At 45.3% G+C, this 21,460-nt stretch overlaps 1 protein-coding gene across 2 annotated transcripts in view; it reads right to left on the bottom strand.

The window, feature by feature from the left end:
* The window catches only part of LOC147902407 (indole-3-acetaldehyde oxidase-like), a 56,839-nt gene that overhangs the window by 210 nt on the left and 35,169 nt on the right, over positions 1–21,460 (bottom strand). For both annotated transcript variants that reach the window (XM_087373462.1, XM_087373461.1), the window contains exons 9-10: positions 13,852–14,041; positions 47–281 (exon numbers count right to left, since the gene is read on the bottom strand). In XM_087373462.1, the coding sequence (XP_087229588.1) occupies positions 67–281; positions 13,852–14,041 (405 nt within the window). In that variant the 3' untranslated portion in view covers positions 47–66. The remainder of the gene's footprint in view (positions 1–46; positions 282–13,851; positions 14,042–21,460) is intronic.

Here is a 21,460-nt window from a genome sequence, read left to right as displayed (position 1 = left end):
TTTTTGAACACTGGATTGAAACACCTATGTAATTCCATGTTTATACCTTTTCAGGGACAAGCATGGTCAAGCTCTGCTTATCTGGTACTTCAAATACTGCTCTACGCTGTCCAGTCCACAGAGGTTCTTCACCTTCTCCATTGTCGCTGGTGGATCTAGCCTCAAGTACCTCCCTTTAGTGTATCTCTCACCAGCGAAAGGATCTTCCCTTGTTGCTTCTATTGCACGTTTTATGGCAGAATGGACTGAACCAGCAAGGAGTAGAGGAGGTTCTCCAGAGGCTATAACAAGAAGCAGAGATTAATTGTAGCAAATTTAGAACCAATATGCCATGACTTAAGATAACTAAGAACTTCCCAATGCAGTCATTTAATGGCCTTAAAAAATTAGAAGAAGTATATTATGAAGAGCATGCAAAGGCTGTTGAATTAAAGCAATTAGTATGTTCACTGAAAATTCAACATGAGATCCAGAATTCAGAATGTCCAGGATACTAACGGGTCTGGATTGGTTCGGATTGCACAGTCACAACTGAATCCAGAATCTGGAAATGTCCAGGACACCAACGGATCTGAAATTCACAGTTACCACTAGACCAGGAAGTATGACCAGAATGGATCTGGAACATGTGACCAAACTGGATCCGGAATGCAAAGACACCATGGATCCAGAGAGTAAGTTCAGGTCTGAAGCTGACTTTGAGTTCTCTTTCCGGGACTTCCGTGGGTAGGTGCTAGAACTAGCCTGAATGTCCACCTCTCATGTAAGTTACCCGCGAGTATTCTGGGTGCCCAATGTTGTCAAGGCACCCATATGAGGAGAAGCCATAATGGGCAGCCGATATCAGGCGGATCCCCAATGTAGACATTGGAAGGGGTCTTTGTTTGTAGACCAGATGGTTATGAGATGGCCTATTGGACTTGATATTTACTCCACTGGGATAGAGCTTGATAGCAGCCTCGAGGGGGGGTTTGAAGGGACGCTAGCCCCCCCAAGCAGCAGGCGTGTCTGGGGGGCGGCAGCCCACATAGGCGAGGGTTTGTTACCAGTTAGCCCTGGTATGTGCCTTGTAGGTCAGGTCAACTCTATGAGTTGACTTCTCTGGTCAACCATATGGTTGACTTGGGGGCCATATAGGCCACCCTTTGTATTTTTCTATTATCCATTTGAGCAGTACTACGTTTGTTGTTTGCTTCCCGCACTCCACTCCTGTTCCATTGCTTCCTACTCCTACCTACCTCCCTCATGCTCTCCCGTTGCTCCTACTTGCCATTTTGCTCCAGCTCAGTCCGGTGCCTCATTTCATTGCCAGAAACCTGTTTTTTGAGCTTAAAAACAGTCCCACGGCTGTTTTTTGACTTTTTGAGGTACGATTTTGACGTTTTTTGAAATTTTTGAGCTGCTCGCATACAAACAACCCTACCCACACCATTTCATCTTGGAAAAATTTGTCCGTACAGACAGGTGCGCGATGCTGCCAAGATCTATATGACTTGTCAGAAGTTGATTTCGAGCATTTTTGGACTGTTTTTGGAGGTTTTTTGTCAATTCTAAACTCTTTTGAGTCATTCGGGCCTTCCTCCAAGTGCTCCAACCTGCTCTAGCACCATTTGGCTGGGATTCTCTCCCTCTTGACTCAGATTTTCTTGGTCCACTTGGATTTGAAGCTTTTCACCCTCTTTTATGTCACGTTTGCACACATTGCAGTGACATTGAGGTGATTTTGCTCTAGAAATTGGGGCTTTTGTGTCACATTTGCAGATTTTGCAGTGACATTTGCTCCTTTTGGTCAAATTTTGAGGCTTTTGCAGTATTTTGCCCTATTTTGACTTCATTTCCACTCTGACATTGGGGATTTTAGATCTATTGCTAACAGATTGCAGGATATTCTTAGATTTGCAGGTTATTTTGTCACATTTGCTTTATTTCAACACAATTTAGGACTTTTGGTCATTTGCTCCAAATTTGACAGTTTTGCCCTTCTAGAAATTGGGGGTTTTGTCAATTTTGTTGAAATTTGCAGTGACATTGGCTTGGTACAGCCATTTTTGGGCATTTCGTATACATTGCATGCAGGAACATTGACATTGGCTTGGAATTGCAGCACATTGAGTCACATTTGGCTTGGAATTACAACACATTGAGTCACATTTGCAACTTGCAGCACAATTTGGGACTTTTTTCAATTTGCCCTCTTTTTGGCATATTTGCCCTCTCAGAATTTGAGGCTTTTGCCAGATTTGCTGTCCATTGCAGTGACATTTGCTTTATTCAGCTAAATTTGGGTATATTATGCATTTGCCCCTTGAACTTGGCTTGTTGTCCTGTCAGACTTGAGACACAGCCTCCATTTGGGACATTTATAGCTCAATTGATCATTGGATACATTTGCAGACATTTGCCCCTTGTTTTGGGCTGATATTATTGAAGGACAGCTATCTTTGGTAGGGGGTCCTTTGACCGGATAGAGATTGTTTTGCAGGTCATATTTTTGGGGATAGCATGTGCATTTAGCTCATTGTTGGATGGTATGTTCTCCGCTGAAGACAAGCTCAATGGACCCAATTATCCCATGTGGTCATACATGGTAAAACATTTGCTGGTTGCCAAAAAATTTTGAGGTATTGTCTCAGGATCAGACCTTCGACCTCCCTCTGTGGCTCCCACTCCGGCTACTACTATAGCTAGTGCAGCTGTTACAGCCACCTCTAGATCTACTCACTCTTCTCCTACTACTCCAGCCACTCCTCTCACACCCTGACCATGCCAGATGGGATGGTAGAGATGCCCAAGCACATTCTATCATTGCTTTTTCAGTCAAGAGACACATCATTCCTCACATTCGGTCTTTCAAGATATCGAAGGCTGCATGGGACATCTTGGCTAACCTTTACCACGATCACAATGAGGCACGTGTTGCTTTTTATGCAGGCAATTGGAGAATGTCAAAATCAAAGAGCGGGACAGCATGGATGCATACATCACCAAAATCAAGGATTTTGAAGAGCCGCTCATTAATGTGGATGAAATTATTTCAGATGCTCAGGTAGTGTCCATGACACTCAATGGACTCCTTGAGTCCTACCAGGGGTTTGCTACTACATTAAGGTTGGTTGCCATGGGCAATCCCAGCACTTATACTTTTGACCAGTTTGTTTCCCTTCTCCTACCAGAGGAGCAGAATCGCACAAATCGTGCTGCCTCTCAAATTGCAAATTAGGCTTTTGTCGCTAATCACAAAAATAAGGGAAAGAACGGGCAAAATTACAACACACGCAAGCCTTCTGGAGGCTCATCTACTGCTGGAGGAAAAACAGCAAATGCCGTAATTATTGTAGGAAGCCATGACATGACATCTCTGAATGTCGCAAGCGCATCGCTTTTGAAAAGAAAAAGCAGCAACAGGGACTTGCTGTCACTACTACTGCTACTGCCCCAAATCATGGTCATGAGGCAGCAAACATTGCTCACCATGAGTGGGCTTTCATGGTGACATGCCAATACCATCCAGAGAACCATGCTACAGCCTTGTCTATCTTAGCTTCTAAGTCAGATTGGTGCTTCGACAGTGGTGCTTCCAAGCACATCACTTCTTTCAGATCACTCTTTGAGACATTGGGGGCTGCTCCACATGGTGGCACAGTGACATGTGCCAACAAAGCATCATATCCCATGAAAAGGGATTGGCCAGGTCTAGGTCACTTTAGTTTCAAGTGATACGATCACGCTCATGGACGTTTTGTTTGTCCAAGATATCCAGAAGAACCTCATCCATTGCAGCCATATCCTTGAATGGCTTTCAGGTTCTCTTTGATGGTTATCGATGTGCCGTGTATAACTAGTACGATGACATGATAGTACTTACTAGGTCTCTTTCTTCTAGGCTATATCATCTTGATGTTTATGACAAACAGCCTGCTATAGAGGCGAATTTAGTGGCTGAATCTATAATTTCAGAATCCCACTTATGGCATGCGCGGTTGGGTCACCTCAACTACAAAAGCTTGGTTAAAATCATTCACAAAACATGGTGGTTGCTCTCCCACCCATGCATGCATTGGTTAAACATGTTTGTGAGGGATGCTTGTTGGGAAAAATGCACCGTTTCTCATTTCCTAAGGATGGGACAATTAATGCATCTAGGAGGCTTCACCTTGTGCGTACTGATGTGTGCGGGCCAGTGTGGACAACATCTCTTGGGGGCTACCTTTACTTTTCTACCTTTGTGGATGACTACATCAGATTCGCTTGGATATATGGCATGAAGGCCAAATCTAATGTGTTCCCATGCTTTAGACATTGGCTTGCCATGGCTGAAAAAGAATCAAGGCACAAGCTCCTTACTCTACACACTGACGGAGGGGGAGGGGAGTACATGTCATTCTTTGAATTTTTGGTAGCTTGAGGTATTATTCATCAATGTACAGTGCCTTATACTCCGCAGTAGAACGGGCTGGGAGATAGGAAAAATTGGCACGTGCATGCTCAAAGGAAAGTCTTTGCCGAATAAGTTTTGGTTGGATGCTATCATGTGCTCCAACTATGTGCTCAATCGGGCACCCACAAAGGCATTGAAGACTATCACACCTTACAAGGCATGACACAGTCGCAAACCTTAAATTTCTCATATGCGGGTGTTTGGGTCATTGGCTTATGCTCATGTGCCATCTCAGCTGAGGCACAAGCTTGAAGACAAAGCTGTAAAATGCATATTCATTGGTTATAGCACAAAGAGCAAGGGATATAGGTTGTATCAGCTAAGCACGGGCAAGGTCATTGTCAGTAGGGATGTTGTATTCGCTCAAATTGTTGCCTCTCTTTCATTCGCCCACAAATACAAAGCATTCAGTGCAAAGTGTTGTGCCATACACTTCTACCAGTGCACATCCTCCTCCAATAGCCTTTAGTTGATGATCATGCTATTGAGCAGGCAGTTGCACAGGAGAGTGTTGTCGTTTAAAAAAAAAATCAGTCCTGAGATGGCTTGTGGACACACTTAGGGATAGCAAACAAGTTGTGCCTTTGCGAGCCTGCACTAGAGGTGCGCATAAAGAGATGCATGGCAACTATTTGGCTGTAGCTTTGGTTGCTACTACTTGCAAATAGGAACCTTTATGTCACAAGGATGCCTTTGACAGCAAGGAGTGGATGGATGCCATGAAGGCTGAGCTTGAATCCATTCATGCAAACAACACTTGGTAGTTGTGTGACTTGCCAGCAGGCAAGCGTGCCATAGGTACAAAGTGGGTCTACAAGGTGAAAAGGAAAGCCGATGGTAGTGTTGACTGCCTCAAAGCCCACTTGGTTGCAAAGGGATATGCACAACAACGCGGCATTGAATTTGAGGAGACCTTTGCTCCCACCTCACGCATTACTACTATCAGGTGTGTTATTGCATGGCATCTATTGGCATTGGGAGGTTAATCAGCTGGACATCAAGACTCCTTCCTCCATGGTGATCTTCAGGAAGAGGTCTATGTCACTCAGCCACCTGGTTTTGAACAATTAGGTTCTGAAAATATAGTTTTCCGGCTCAAAAAATCCCTATATGGCTTGACGCAGGCACCCCGGGCATGGTATGCGAAGATACATGCATTTTTGACAGTCCATGGCTCCAACTGAGGCCACTCTTTATGTCCAAAAGAGTGCATCAGAATTTTTAATTCTGACTTTATATGTGGATGTCATGCTTATCACTGGGCCAGATATGGATACAATTGCAGATTTCAAGGCTGATTTACAGCAGTCTTTTGCCATGATAGATATGGGTCGGTTACACTATTATTTGGGCATACAATTTGCATATGGTGGCAAGCAGTGAAGAGGGTCTTGCAATACTTGAAGGCCACGCATAGTTTGGGTTTACTCTATGGTTCAAAGGCCCTACTTATTTTGCATGCATTTACGGATAACGGCTGGGTAGGATGTTACGACACTAGGGTGTCACACAGCAGCAACAGTTTTATGCTTGGAGCTTCATGCATCTCTTGGTTCAGCAAGAAGGAGCCTATAGTTGCCACATCCAATTGCATGAGGCTGAGTACAGAGAAGCTTTCACAGCTACAATAGAGCGCATTTGGCTTCACAAGTTACTTGCAGATCTTGATATCATTCAGCCCGACTCTACTATGATCTACACCTACAACCAGAGTGCTTTGGCGGTTGCTAGAAACCCAGTGTTTCATGCGCGCACAAAGCATATTGAAGTCTACTATCACTATGTTCAAGAGCGACTATCTGGTGGAGACATCCAGTTGTCCTATGTTCCCAAAGAGGAGGACTTGGCAGATCTTTTCATGAAAGCTTTACCACGGCCCAAGTTTGAGGCATTTCGACGTGCTTTACACTTGGCTCCTTTTATTACGTGAGGGATCACTCTGTACATATCATAGGTTGCTATACCCCTCTGGGACAAATATGTGCAACCATGATGTAGTTTCCAAGTATTCTTGAGATATTTCTAGGATACTTCAGCCATACGATGGAGGGGGTTTTGTGAGCACTTAAACCTGGTATGTGCCTTATAGGTCAGGTCAACTCTATGAGTTGACTTCTCTGGTCCACCATATGGTTGACTTGGGGGGCCTATAGGCCACCCTTTGTATTTTCCTCTTATCCATTTGAGCAGTACTACGTTTTGCTCCAGCTTTTTGTTTGCTTCCCGCACTCCACTCCTGTTCCATTGCTTCCTGCACCCAACAGGGTTCGAGGGCATGCAGAGCCCCCAGCTCAATGGTACGGCTCATATATGATCTATAATCAGCTTGACAATACCACTTCTAAAGGATTTGTAGTCATACAACTGGTCAAACCCACATGAAGCACTATATAATAGTCACCCCTCCTATCTATAATTATCTTAGATCTTCAATGCTCACAGCCCTTGGTCCAGCATATGCTACATTTGAGGAATCAGATAAGTTTTCCAAGGCAGCCTTCAAATCTCCTTCCTCATAATCATCATTCATCTGGAATTCTTTACATTTTGTAGTTGGTATAAAAAAGGTTAGACTATTTGACACTACTGATGAAATTGACTTGATCCAATTGAAAATTCTAAACTCAAGATTGGGCAAAGATGCCACCACTCTCTTACTGCATAAAATGGGTCAAACATAAAGCAATGGTGGACGATTAGTCATGCTACATTATTCCTAGTCCATGTCCAGCAGGAGGAAAACAAAAAGCTATTGTTTTCATTGTCAGCTCTAACCTACAGAAACAGAAGTAGTTTCTTGAAGCTTACTCGCCTTCTTGTGAGGAGTGGCAGGAGACAAGCTATTGGATGCAGCATTCCTTTTGGCCTGCTCAAGCCATGGCAGGTGAGCACCATTTCAGCATGTCGATCAAGCCAGTCCAAAAATGGTTGCAGATTGAACTCTTTCCAATGCGAAGAGTTGGGTGGAGGCAACGTTGGAAGCATATTGGACATGTAAAGTCATTCTTTACAATCCGCTTGCCAACAGAACATAAAAGATTGCCAGTAGAAAATCTGTCAAAAGTGTTTTTGAGGTAATCGCACAGTGTTATCTTAGCCTCAGAAAGTACATGTTGCATACTTGCATCACAAACAGAAACATTTTACTCAGATTTATAGTAGAATTGAAATTCTTACTCTCTATTGTGTACTTGCACTTCGACCCAGATCCTCAGAATAATGGTTCCTTGACCTCTTTGGATTGGAAAGTGGATCAGAGTGGTTGGGAGATGGAGTAAGGTCTAGGCCATTCTCCCACAACCCAGCCATTGACCCACATCCCCGTAGTGGATGAGTTCTTTCAGTGGCACTTGTGGCTCTAGGAGGGCCATCCGCATCAAGAGATTGAGTCGGACCCTTGGTTTGGTCATCCAAGATGGGATGCTAAAGTGTAGGCCTTTTCATATGCCACTCAGATCAACAGACAAGTATAGTTCGACTCCAGGGGCCTCAACCTAGAGCCTACCCAGGGAGTGCCACTTGGTAGAACAGCAGATCCCCACCTAAGGTCATACCAAATTGATCTGGTTTTGCAATGTTGCCCAGAGCCCTTGCCAAAGGACAACCTTTGAGAGGTAATTTTCAGCATCACAACCTGGTATATATGAATGTCCTGAAGCAGAATTGTTATTCAGGCGGAGTAGGGCGGGGGGGGGGGACCTGCCACCAACCTCATCTCATCTGGGAATGGGATACAAAGGACTCTAGGAAGAGAGTTTCTGCATAGCCTACATGTTTTATATTCTCATGAAACGCGGCCTACATTATATATGCTCATTAAACGAGGTTTCTGCAAGGTGTGTGTGTTTCTGCAAGGCCTACAGTTTTGCAGAAAGGTGTGAGGGTTTCTGCAAAGCCTACAGGCTTTATATTCTCATGGAATGAGGTATCCATCGGTTATACACCCGTCCACCCTGGCTGTTGGTGCCCACTTGTGGGGTACTCTAGGCAGTGAGCTGAGACTCTAAGAGGTGGGCTGCAGGACAGGCAGCAAATTTTTTCATTTTAGTGCCTCGTGGATTGTTGAATTTGTACTTTCTCAAAGATTCTATTAGATGGTTTTTTTCTACAGGAAAGAAGCCTACCAATGTGAAATCACACTGGTGGCAGGAGCAGGCAATCATGGGATGCCAGGTGATGAACCATGAATGGATGCAGGCCCTTCAACACATCCGAGGAATGGACCTCAAAACATCGTGATAAAAGAATTTCTACAGCTATATATCATTTTCATACTAGTTCTTTCACTGGGCACATCCAGAAATATAGACTGAGAACTGCTGAGCCGCTCCTCTCCCCGTGAGCTGCTGCCCCCCCCTCTCCTCTCTCAGCCAGCCCCCTCTCCCTCTCCCTCACCCTCGCTGCCCCCCCTCTCCCTCCCCTTGCTGCTCCTCCTCTCCCTCTCTCCTTGCCAGCCCCCTCTCCCTCATCCCTCACCCTCCCACTCCCCTTCCTCCTCCCCGCCCTCCCTCTCCTCCACCCGCCAGCCCCCCTGCCCCCCTCCTCCACCCCCGCCCCCTCCCTCCTCCCCCGCCCACCCTCTCCCCCCCTGCCTGCCTACCCGCCTTCCCTCTCCCCCCTGCCAGCCCCCTCGCCCGCCCGCCCCCGCCCCCTCCCCCTCTTTTCCTCTCCCCCACCCACCCTCTCCCTCCCTGCCAGCCCCCTCCCCCACCCCTGCCCCCTCCCTTCCTAACCCGCAGCTCCCCTCCGCCTCCTCCTGCCTCCTCTCCCTTGCCCCCCTCCTCCCCCCTGCTGCTGGCTTTCCCCACCCCTTCTACCCCCCGCAGGCTTCCCCTGCCCCCTTCTACCCGCAGCCTACCTCCTTCTACCCCCTGCAGCCTACCCCCGCAACCTTCCCCCGCCCCCTTCTCCCCCCCGCAAGCTACCCTCGCTCTCCTCTTTCCCCCCCGCAGCCCCCCCCCCCGGCCTCCTCTTCTATTCCAGGGCGTCCTGGGCAGCAGTTTCACGGACGGAGCTTCTTCAGTGTTTGAATTGGCGTTGCATCAGCTCAAGAAAGATGTGGAACCAGAGGGCTCTACATCACTTTTCACCCACATCTTTGGGTCACACCCTTCCAGATCATAGGCTAGAGACTGGATGCTGGCAGCGTTACCAGGAGATCTCGCCCCACACCTAAGGGATATTCGACTTTTGGGACGTGGATTCTTCCAAGTGGTTTTCGACTCCCACAAGTCCACAGCGCTAGTTCTCAAAGGTAATCCTCTGGGCTCAAGGAGGATTTTTCTTTTGCCCTATACCTTGGGCTTCGATCCGGTCAAGGAGGACAGTCACGTCACATCACATCAATGTTCATTAGATTTCCTGGTCTTCCTCAGGTGTACCATCGACTTCTTGATACTATCGGAGCCACATTCGCGGAGCCACATTCGAAGTGGTCACTGAGATCCCCCCCCTTCTTGGCATGCCTTCTTCCTTAGCAGAGACAGTCAAAGCGGACGAGGTGCCTTGAGTTAGGGTCATTGTCTCTAATCCTAACATCTTAGATGACCACATCATGCTTCAACGTCTAGATGGCTCTCTCTTTCAATAGAGAGTCGAGATTGCACGTAGACAGGACCAATGTAGGATTTGCAGGACCCTTGGGCACTTTGCTAGAGATTGCCCAAGGAAGAGAAAAAGACACAAGAGGTCTTATGGTGTGGCTCCTTCACGTATTGTCCCGACTGCACCTGCCCCCAACGCCCTGTACCACGCACTCCAGGACCACCAGGAGCAACAGGGCGCCCTGCTTTGTGCCTCCCAGGACCACCAGGGGCAGCAAGGCGCCCAAAGCCTGCAACACACCCAGTACCACGATGGAGAGCGAGATCAGAGCGGCTCCCTTACCTCAGGAGGAGACCTTTGATCCGGTTCAGACAGACGCCATCCAGACTCTAGAGGTAGTTGTTGCTATAGCCCCAGACACTACAGTTCCACATCAGGTTGGGCCTTTAGATGCACCAGTACCAGCCCCAGTCACTTTGTTTTCTGATCATGAGGGGCTACCGATACTTCTTCCCCACAGACTATTCCTGCACTAGTCAGGTCGACCGAGGGAATGTATGCACAGATGAGGACTCCAGATTCCTCTTCAGCCTAGCCACAGGCCTCCTCAGCCCCCAGCTCTAGTTTTGTAGATAAAGGCCTGGCAGGTCCTTCTCCATCTTCCACGAGTGCAGGTCTTCTTCGCACTCCTCGGCCAGACCTGCTTCTCAGGAACTTTTTTTTGGCACTAGCAGATTCGGTGACTTTCATGGATGAGGAGGAGTTTGTGCCCTCCACCTTAGGGGTCCCGGTCATTGGGATTCCTTTTGATAAGGCCTCCCCCTCAGCAGGTATGGGGATCCTTTCACCTGTTGAGTTTCCTGCCCTCAGCAGGAGTGTTTCGGCCTAGGGAAAGCTGGTCTTCTCTACTAGGTCGGGTAAGCCTTTCCACCCAGTATCCTCTTATCCATGAGGATAGTTAGCTGGAACATACAAGGCCTAGGTGGAGTTCCACACCATCACCGTAGGTAGCTAATCCAGAATCAGCTTCATCCAGGTGTCACTGGAGGTGCTATTGATATCCTTTTTATCCAAGAACACAAGTTGGATGCCGATGATTGCTTTAAGTCTGGCAAACTTCTTTCAGGACATACCTTCTGGTCGCCTGCTATGAGCACAAGGGGAGGTACTTGCATTTCGGTCTCTCCTTCTATTCTACCCTTGGTTGCTGGTCATGGTATTATCTCCCCCTCTAGAGCTCAATGGATCATTATTTTGATTGGAGGGCATAAGATTGGTCTTCTCAATCTGTATGCCCCCAACAATAGAGGGGAGCGAGTCTCCTTTTGGAAGGAGTTACTCTCTTGGGCCCCCATTGCAGATTCTTGGATCATTGGTTGCGATTTCAACATGGTTGAGTTGCCATGAGACAAAAAGGGAGGCAGACAGGGTGGAATTCATTCTTTGGAGAGGGCACCTTGGGATGCCTTTCTCTTTCAGTACAGTGGTAGGGACACTTGGTTTGATGATGCCTTTCATGTTATGCCATAATCACTCCTATACTCTTGGTCGAACAGGATAGTACACATGCCCATCCATGCACGTATTGACAGATTTTATGTAGACGATTGGACACTTGACAGAGGCGGATCTGTATGCATTTCCACTCGGGTTACCACCTATAAATCATTTTCCAGTGGTGTTGCACATTCTTGAGCCTCATCAGAGAGGACGCTCTGCCAGTGTCAGGATTCTGGATGATTTTTATGCAGAGAAGAGCCTCACAGAGGATATTTTACAGATTTGGGTTACTCACATACAGGGTGGAGTTGCCCGCCCATCTCAGGTAGCTGCAGCCTTATTCGGAATTAGTAACTATTATCATACAGTCGCTGATTCCAAGAGACATGAGATTTGTATACGCCAGCAGTTAGCGTCCCTTTAGAGGGAAGAGCAGAAGAGGCCCACAGATGCTTGGATTCAGGAGCACCTTGCTGCAGCAAGGGCTCATATACAGATATTGTTGGATCAGAGATGTTGGATCAGAGAGCAGAGTATGCCTTTCATGCACGGGAATCCTTTTGGATTCAAATGGGTGGCAGGGTTAACAAACACTTTCTCTACTCATGGGCCTAGACATAGTACAGATAGTGTCTCGCAGCTTGTTGACTCAGACGGGGTGTTACAATCAGATCTTGATGTCGTCATGCGTGTAGCTTCAGATTTTTTTGCATCCCTTTTTACTGCAAATCCGGGCACAGGGCCATAGATGATGCCAGAGAGGTTGTTTGGTAGTGTATCCCTGTATTGGTAAGGGATGAGATGTATGTTCCTCTTAATGCACCTTTCACCAATGCAGAATTCAAGACTGCATTACTTGCCCTTCACAAGGGCAAGTGCCCAGGTTCGGATGGACTTACCCCTTCTTTTTTTATTACTTCTTGGGAGCAGATTGGTGATCACATTACATCAGCCCTGCAGGGCATGTGGGACTCTGGTGAGATGCCTGACTCACTTACAGATGGTCTCATTCATCTCATCCCAAAGGGGGGTAATAGGAATCTAGTGTCACAATGGAGACCCATCACTCTATTGGGCACTTTTTACAAGATTCTGGCGAAAGCCATCAAGCTGCGGCTACAGGTTTTTCTTTCAGAATTGATTCATGACACGCAGACAGGGTTTGTGCATGGCAGAAGTACTTTCGATGATATTTTCTCATTTTGGAAAGCCTCAGAATGGGCCATGCAGAGCCGCCAGAGGTTGGCCATTCTACTCTTGGACTCTGAGAAAGCTTACGACAGAGTAGACTGGGATTTTTTAGAGGGTACTCTATCTCGCTTTGGTTTTTCAGATGCATGGATTAGAGGAGTATCCTCTCTGTACAGATCAGCCCATAGCCCAGGTGCTTATTGGGAGGGTAAGAGGGGACAGATTTCAGATCTATAGATCAGTCCGCCAGGGATGTCCTCTTGCCCCTTTTCTTTTTCTGTTTGTGGCGGAAGCTATGAGTATCTACCTTAGATCTCAAGCTGATATTTATGGGCTGAGGCTTCCTCTCCACTGGGAAGAAGAGCTCCTCGATAGTGAGTTGGCAGATGACACGGCTGTTTTTTTGGATGCCTCCCCCAGGACACTCACTTCCTTCCAGACAGCCTTGGATTTATTTTGCACGGCTGTAGGTGCACACATTAATTGGCATAAATCCAATGGTTTTTGGATTTGCGATGATGGCACCCCGGATTGGGATAATGATATTGGTTTCACTTGGTTACAAAGGGGTGTCTTCGTCAGATATTTGGGCTGCCAGGTTGGGGTGGGCATCTCTCCTTCACAACAGTTTGCTCCAATGTTGGAGAGCATCAGAAGAAAGCTCCTTTTCTGGAGCTCAGCTAAACTTGACTTGGCATCTAGAGTGGTGGTGGTTAACTAGGTTCTTCTAGCCACTGAGCAAAATATCTCCTAGCATTACAAAAACTATACACAAACTTAGTCTTAGGCCACACTGAGGCTAAAAACAGAAAGGTAGGCAATCTCAATCCTCATTCATCATTATCTGCAGCCTGAAATCTAGCATGAGTACTTTTACTTAATGAAGTTACACAAAGGGAATAATGTGTGTGTATGAATGGTTTATCCATGTGTATGATAGAGGGACAGACACCCACCACAAAAACATATAAAAATACATAGATATCTTTGTATGCACACCATTTGCAATACACCAATGTATATGCATACCACTTTTTATTCATTTTAATGTGTGTGCATGGATGCATGTGTATTTGCACGTGTGCCATTCATACATGTACCTTTGCCTACATGTGTGGTTTTTTTAAAGAGGGGGGGGGGCGCGTGCACACACACGCACACACATAGAGAAAAGAGACCTTTGGATGAAAGTATACGATTTTGATGAGCCACTCCATTCAAGATCTCTACTAAGAAATGTTGTGGTATATTATCGATTGCTGGAGGCTTGTATGTCCAAGTGCCATTTGTAATTACTTTTCCATTGCTATCCACTTCATGCTCCTCAGTCATGAAAAATCCAATTCCTTGCACAAATGAGCCTTCAATCTACACATAAATATGATATCAATTTTATCTGTGAGTATAGCAAACTTGGATGCCAAATAAACCTTTAAAAAAACATGACCCTGGTAGGAGAAATGCTTTGTTGCAACTACAAATGCCATATCAAATTGACTTATCCACTCATCATGACACCAACCCATTTTAAAATCACTATATCCCATAAAATTTGTAGGTGCGGTGAGCGTGGGAGCAAGCACAAGAGTCGAAGCTGAAGGCTGTCACACCAACTAGAATAGAAGAAATGAAAGTACAAAGTACATGAAGATAGACCCTAGGACCCATACCAGGGCCCACAACACAAGAGTCAAAGCTGAAGGCTGTCACGCCAACTAGAATAGAAGAAATGAAAGTACAAAGTACATGAAGATAGACCCTAGGACTAAAGTGCCTATAACTATGCCTATAGGATACATACCAGGGCCCATAGGGCATCACTATGACCGGGAGAAGATGGCCTACAAACCCCCCTCAATGGTATGGGCTGAAGTATTCTGGAAACGTCTCAGAATACTTGGTATTTTTTAGTCATGGTGGCACATGTTCATCCAAAAGGATATAGCCACCTATGAATGTACAAGGTATGTCAGATCATGTAACAAAGGGAACCAAGTGTAAAGCCTATCAGAAGACTTCGAACTTGGGACAAGGAAGTGCCTTTGTAAACATATCTACTATGTTGTCCTCTGTGGAAAGGTAGGATAACTCTATGTGCCCTACTGACAACCGCTCTCAAACATAATGATAGTGAACTTCAATGTGCTTGGTACACGCATGAAACACTCGATTACGCGCAATGGCCAAAGCACTCTGGCTATCAATGCAGACCATAGTGGAGGATGGCTGGTGAATACCAAGATCTGTAAGTAACTGGCGAAGCCAGACACTCTATTGTAGCGGTAAAGGCTGCCTTATACTCAGCCTCATAGCTGGATGTGACAACTGTTGGTTGCTTCTTGCTAAGCCAAGAGATACATGAACTGCCAAGCAAAAAACAGTTGCCGGTATGTGACACTCTAGTGTCGGAACATCCTGCCCAGTCACTATCTGTGTAAGCATGCATGGTAAGTAATCCCTGATCACCATAGAAGAGGGCTAAATCCTAAGTGCCTCTGAGATATCTGAAGACTCTCTTCACTACCTGCCAATGCTGTGAATTGGGCATGTGACCTTGCTGAGCTAGGATTATGCATACTGTAAGCCAGGTCTGGTGTGGCATAAGTAAATGAGACATCCAATAGCCTGCTGGTAAAGAGTGATATCACATGGTGGGCTCCCATCATGACCTGAAAATTTGAAGCCAGCATCCACTGGAGTAGAGATTGGCTTGCAATCCTTAAACTGAAAACGATCAAGGAGCTGTCCAATATACTTGGACTGTGACATCATGATACCCCCCTCAACATGAGCAAACTGAATGCCCAAATAATAGTGCAGCTGTCCCATGTCTGACGTTTCAAAAGCTTGCTGCAAATCAGCCTTGAAAGCTGCAATATGCTGAGTAGCAGGGCCCATGATCAACATGTCATCCACATATAAAATCAGCACTAAAAAATCAGATCCACTCCCACGGATATAAAGAGTGGGCTCTGTGGGGCTATTCTGAAAACCAAGGGACAACAAGTGTGCATGAATTTTAGCATATCATAAAGAGCTTTTCTCAGCCGGCATACCTTGTATTCAGAACCAACAACCTCAAAGCCAGGAGGTGGTGTCACATAAACTTCTTCCTACAGATCCCCATGAAGAAAGGCAGTCTTGATGTCAAGCTGGTGCACTTACCAATGGTGATGGGCTGCAATGGCAATAACACATCTAATAGTAGTAATCCTGAAAGTGGGGGCAAAGGTCTTCTCAAAGTCAATGCCTTGTTGTTGGGCATACCCTTTTGCAACAAGATGGGCTTTGTGTTGATCTATGCTGCCATCAGATTTCTTTCTTAACTTGTAGACCCACCGGGTACCAATGGCATGCTTGCCGGTAGGGAGATCTACTAATTCCCATGTGTCATTTTTGGCAATAGATTGTAGCTCAGCTCTCATTGCATCCATCCACTCTTTGCTGTCAAATGCATCTTTATGGCACAAAGGCTCTTCATTGCAAGCTGTAGCAAGGAGTGCAAACTCAAGAAAGTGACTATGCATCTGTCTATTCCTTGATCTTGTCCGGGCAGCAAGAGGCTGATCATGTTTACTGTCCCTCAATGTGTTAAGAAGCCATCTGGGACTTGCCTTTTTCTGTCTATTGACAACTCTTTCTTTAATCACTGCATCATGAATAGTGGGATCATTTTGTGCTGGCAGAGAAACCTGCAAATCAGCATGGGGTGCTGGCTGATCATTGTTTGTTGGAAGACCTGCAGGAGGCTCATGTTGCTGGTCAAAGTCTCCCTCTGAGGGAAGCAGAGGTAACCAAGAGTCAAAGGCATCAAACATGTCAACTTCTGGCTTAGCTTTGCAGTCCACAAGAGGAGAAGCCGAATGTTCAGCAAAGATTACATCTCTACTGACAATAGTGTTCCCAGTATTTGGTTGGTATAACTGATACCCTCTACTCTCTTGGCTGTAACCAATAAATATGCATTTGATAGCCTTATCATCAAGTTTATGTCTCAGCTGAGATGGTACATGAACATATGCAAGAGACCCAAAAACTCTCATGTGTGAAAGTGAAGGCTTCCTGCCTTTCCATGCTTCATAAGGTGTAACAGTCTTCAATGTCCTTGTAGGTGATCTATTCAGCACATAGTTGGCACACATCACTACATCAAGCCAAAATTTATTGGGCAAGGACTTGGCCTTAAGCATGCATCTGGCCATCTCCATAGTGGACCTATTCTTCCTTTCAGGAACAGGATTATGCTGAGGAGTGTAAGGAGTAGTGCATGAGTGAACAATGCCTCGTGAAGACAAAAATGCATCAAACTCCTTTGACATATACTCTCCCCCCTATCTATGTTGACGGTGACAAGCTTGCATCCTGATTCATTCTCAACCATATTCAGCCACCTCTGAAAGCATGAGAACACTTCTGATTTGACTTTTAAAGCATATACCCAGCAATATCTTGTGAAGTCATCAATTAGAGTCATGAAATATTTGTACCCCCCAATGGCATTTGTCCTCATTGGGCCATAGACATCACTGTGCGCTAGCTGCAATTTCCTTTGTGAGAATTTTGGACAATTCTTTTGAAAAGGAAACCGATGCATCTTACCCAAAAGACAACCCTCACACACATGTTTGGAAACTGTGTGAGTTTGAGGTACATCATTTGCCATGCCCTGTGAATGTAACTTGGCAAGAGCTCTATAATTGAGATGACCCATTCTCTCATGCCAAAGATGGGTTTCAGCAAGTTGTGAATCTGAAATAGCAAATGCTTCAATAGAGAGTGCAATTGAGTGATCATCAAGGTGATAAAGCCCCTTTTTCAAAGTGCTAGTGAGAACTATGGCATTGTCATCACGAAGATCATATACCAGGCATCTGTATCCATAAAAGACCACTCTGAAACCTGAAGTGGCAATTGCTGAAATTGAAATCAAGTTGACTTCAATTCTAGGCACAAAAAGAACATTTGTCAAAGTGATAGGATGGCTTGAAATGGATGTGAGCTGCACATCTGCAATTCCTTTTACAGCATACGAGGCATTATTAGCACATGTGACAGTCCCCCTCGAGGTGCATTAGCTAAGGAATGAAACAACTGTCTGCAAGATGTGACGTGCTTGGAAGCACCACTATCAAAATTCCAAGACTGAGCATCATAAGCAATAAAGAATGCATCAACTTTGGAGGGATCAAAGGAGCAATGGACAGCCCATGTCCAATCATCCTGGAGAGCATGTGCATGTGAGGCATCTGCTGGCTCGTGGGATTCAATTGCATGTGAGGCATTGACTGTCAATCCTACTTTCTTTTTCTCCCGAAGCAATGCGCTTCCTGCATTCTGAAATTTCATTCCCTAGCTTGCGACAATAGTTGCATATTTTCTTCTTTGACTTATTTGCTGTATTTTTAGATGCATTGGAGGAATTGCCACTGTTAGGCGCATATTTAGGCTTGCCCATAGGCTTGGAAGCCTTGCCTTTTTATGTCCGCTATGAAGCAAATGCATGATCAGGAATAGTAGCTTGCCTATTAGCATGACTTTGCTCTTCCTGCAAAAGCAAAGTGACTAACTGATCAAATGAGTAGTGGTCTGGATTACCCATGGCCACTAATAGAAGGGTTGTAAAAAACCCTTGATATGTATCTGGTAGTCCATTCAATGTGGTACTGACAAGCTGAGAAATTGGCACCACCTCATCAATATTCGCAAGTTGTTCCATGAGGTCCTTGATCTTTGTCAAGTATGCATCCATAGAGTCACCTTCATTCATGCTGAACTCCTGCAATTGCCTTCTCAAATATGCAACACGTGCCTCATTGCAAATTTGATAAAGAGAAGCCAATTTGTCCCAAGCATCCTTTGCTGTCTTACATGATCGGATGTGTGGAATAATGATTCTCTTGCATGACAAAGCAATACAGGAATGTGCATTTGCATCTCTTGCATCCCATCTTGATTGTTCCTGAGTTGGAGGAGCAACAACGGGGGTGCTAGAGGATAAAGCATCAGGAGGGGTACCCTCTGTAGAGGGACTAGTAGTAGGGACAGCCACTGTAGAAAGGCTGGCCTCAGATCAACCCCAGAAAGAATATTCCAAAAGTGCCTTGCAACAAGAATATGTTCATGAGATAAGACCACATCGGATAGTTGGTGCCATCCAACTTATCATCTTCATGAAGAATGCCAAATAAATCATGATTGTTCCCAGCCATTGCAAATAGTACAAGTAGAAATGCACTGACAAAGTGACCAAAGAATAGCCTCAAGGCTTTCAACTGCAAAAATATATCTTGCTATCCCAAATACTTGTAAGCCAACAATAGATATTTCCAGGAGGCAGCACGGGGCCTCAAGGCAACACGGTGCCTTTTCTTGCTCAAATGCAAAGATAGAGAGAGCAAATAGACTGAAAATATGTACAGCAAGGTATAGGAACAGAGTTACCAGCTGAAATTGGGCTCCAAACACAAAAGCCCCAAATTTGAGAACCTTGAGTGATGATGTGGCACAATGTGACAGTCCTGAACCTGAATTGGACTGAAAACTTTAATTTTTGGAAGGATTTCAGTTGCCAAGCTTGCCCAAAGTGTTGAATTGACAAGTTGAAGGTCCAAATGTCAAAAGCCCTAAATTTCCCTGTTGGAAATTAGGGTTTGATAGTCAAAAACTGTCAAAATGCAGTAGGTTCAGCAAAGGGGGCTGAAACTTAGCAGATCTTATTGAGAACAGGCTGGACCACACGAGAGAGGCTCTTGGAGAACTCACGTGGAGTAGATGCCTGCTGTAGATCAGGATTCGCCACCTGGAAATGCCACGAAGTAGAGCTTTGGGCAAATTGCAAGCTGGAAATGTGTATCCAGCTAGTCGCGTACCTAGCAGCAGCAGCATGTCGAAGTGAGGGAGCAGCTACAGGGTGGCTGGAACTGCCTCAAAAAGCTTCGAACTAAAGATGAACCCTGGAGAGTGCACTAGACAGGTCGCAATTTGAAGACGCTTGCTGTAGAAGTGATCCGAGGTGAAAAGACAGAGGTACAAGGCCTAAACCAGCTGGTGGAGAACTTTGAAGTGCTGTAAACAGCCACCTGGGAAGTCGCCTATCAAAGGAAATCTGGAGAAGCCAAGTTACTACGACGAGAAGCTCCTTGAAGTCCCTAGAACTGCTCACAAACCCAAAAACGAGCTGTAGAAAGAGTCGGCCAGCAAGTGACCAGCTCCCGAAGAGAAATGGAGAGGCTCGGGGAGGCCGAGGAGTGCTAGGGGGGTGAGTAATGCCCGCTCTGATACCACTGTAGGTGCGGTGAGCGTGGGAGCAAGCACAAGAGTTGAAGCTAAAGGCTGTCACATCAACTAGAATAGAAGAAATGAAAGTTTTAGTCTCATAGACCCTTCGGTCTTTTCTTTCTTTATTTCTTTCTCCTTTCTCATCATAGTGCAAATGTAAACGATCCATATGATTGCATACTTTTCAAACAAATTCATAAAAGCATGAGTGTGCATCTTGGCTAGTTTCCTCCTCCCTCCCTCATTTACTATTTAAATTGTTATATGAGTGTAATGATAGTTCCAGTGCAAGGCATTCAGGAATTCAAAAGAATTATGATGTTTAGGCAAAACACCTTATGTTAGGCAGTTTGCTGCATCCATTAGAGATTCCATCTAGTAAATGAAAAAGCATCTCTAGGGATTTTATTATTGATCTATCACAACCACATAGAAGTCATGATCCAGAGTGCCTTGGCTATTGCGAACAATCCCATGTTTCATGCACATACTAAGTACATAGAGGTTCACTATCATTATGTCAGGGAGCGACTCTCAGTTGGAGACATACAACTATCCTGTGTCCCGATGCATAATAACTTGGTAGGTCTCTCAACAAAGGCTTCACCGCCGTGACTCAAGTTTGAGGCTTTTTGGCAAGCTTGATACTTGGTACCTTTTGTTACGTGAAACTCCTATCCCTATGCTATCGTAGGTTGATATATCCTACATGTGCATCCATGATTTAGTTTCTAGGTATTCCTGCGACGTTTTCTTGATACTTTAGCCATACCATGGAGGGGTGTTTGTTGCCACATTTTCCTTAGTATGAGCATTGTAGGTTAGATTTAGTCCCTTTATGACATTTAGTATTGTTAGCACTGTTAGGCCTATCCACTTTGAAGACACTTAAAACACGTAGTCCTAAGATAGGCCATATAGTATATGGATGTATGTTGAACTTTCATGCATTATCCTTCATTCAAGTACACTTGATTTGTTTCATACTCGTTGCACTCCCACCCAACAATTCTATCTAACCATCCGATTGCGCATAATCAAATACGCTCATGTTTAACCTAGAAAAGCAAGCCTTCAACATGGCTATTAGTGTAGATGATACTAGAAGATGTCTAAAAACATCAAGATCTACAAGTAGAAAATGAAGACGGACACATTCCACACTAGTTGTAAAGGATGCCCTATACTCAGCAGCCTCACAACTAGATGTAGCAGCTATGGGCTGCTTCTTGCTGAACCAAGAAATGCATGAAGTCCCAAGCATAAAACAGTTGTCCATGTGCGACATTATGTGTCATAACAATCGGCCCAATCACTATCCATGAAAGCATGCATGAATAGTGAAGACTTGTCATCATACACAACTCCCAAATGCATGAACAATGAAGACTCGTCATCATACACAACTCCCAAATTCTATATGCCCTTCAAATAATGGAAGACAGGTTTCACGACTTGCCAATGCCAATGCTGTGAACTAGGTTTGTGCATAAACCTGCTTAATTGGAA

Source organism: Dipteris shenzhenensis, chromosome 4 (genome assembly GCF_047967505.1).
Source record: "Dipteris shenzhenensis isolate YYH24624 ecotype China chromosome 4, Dip_SZ_1.0, whole genome shotgun sequence".
In the NCBI taxonomy this organism is placed as follows: domain Eukaryota; kingdom Viridiplantae; phylum Streptophyta; class Polypodiopsida; order Gleicheniales; family Dipteridaceae; genus Dipteris; species Dipteris shenzhenensis.
Note: the sequence above shows the minus strand (reverse complement) of the source record. Positions and strands in the feature narration are given on the sequence as shown.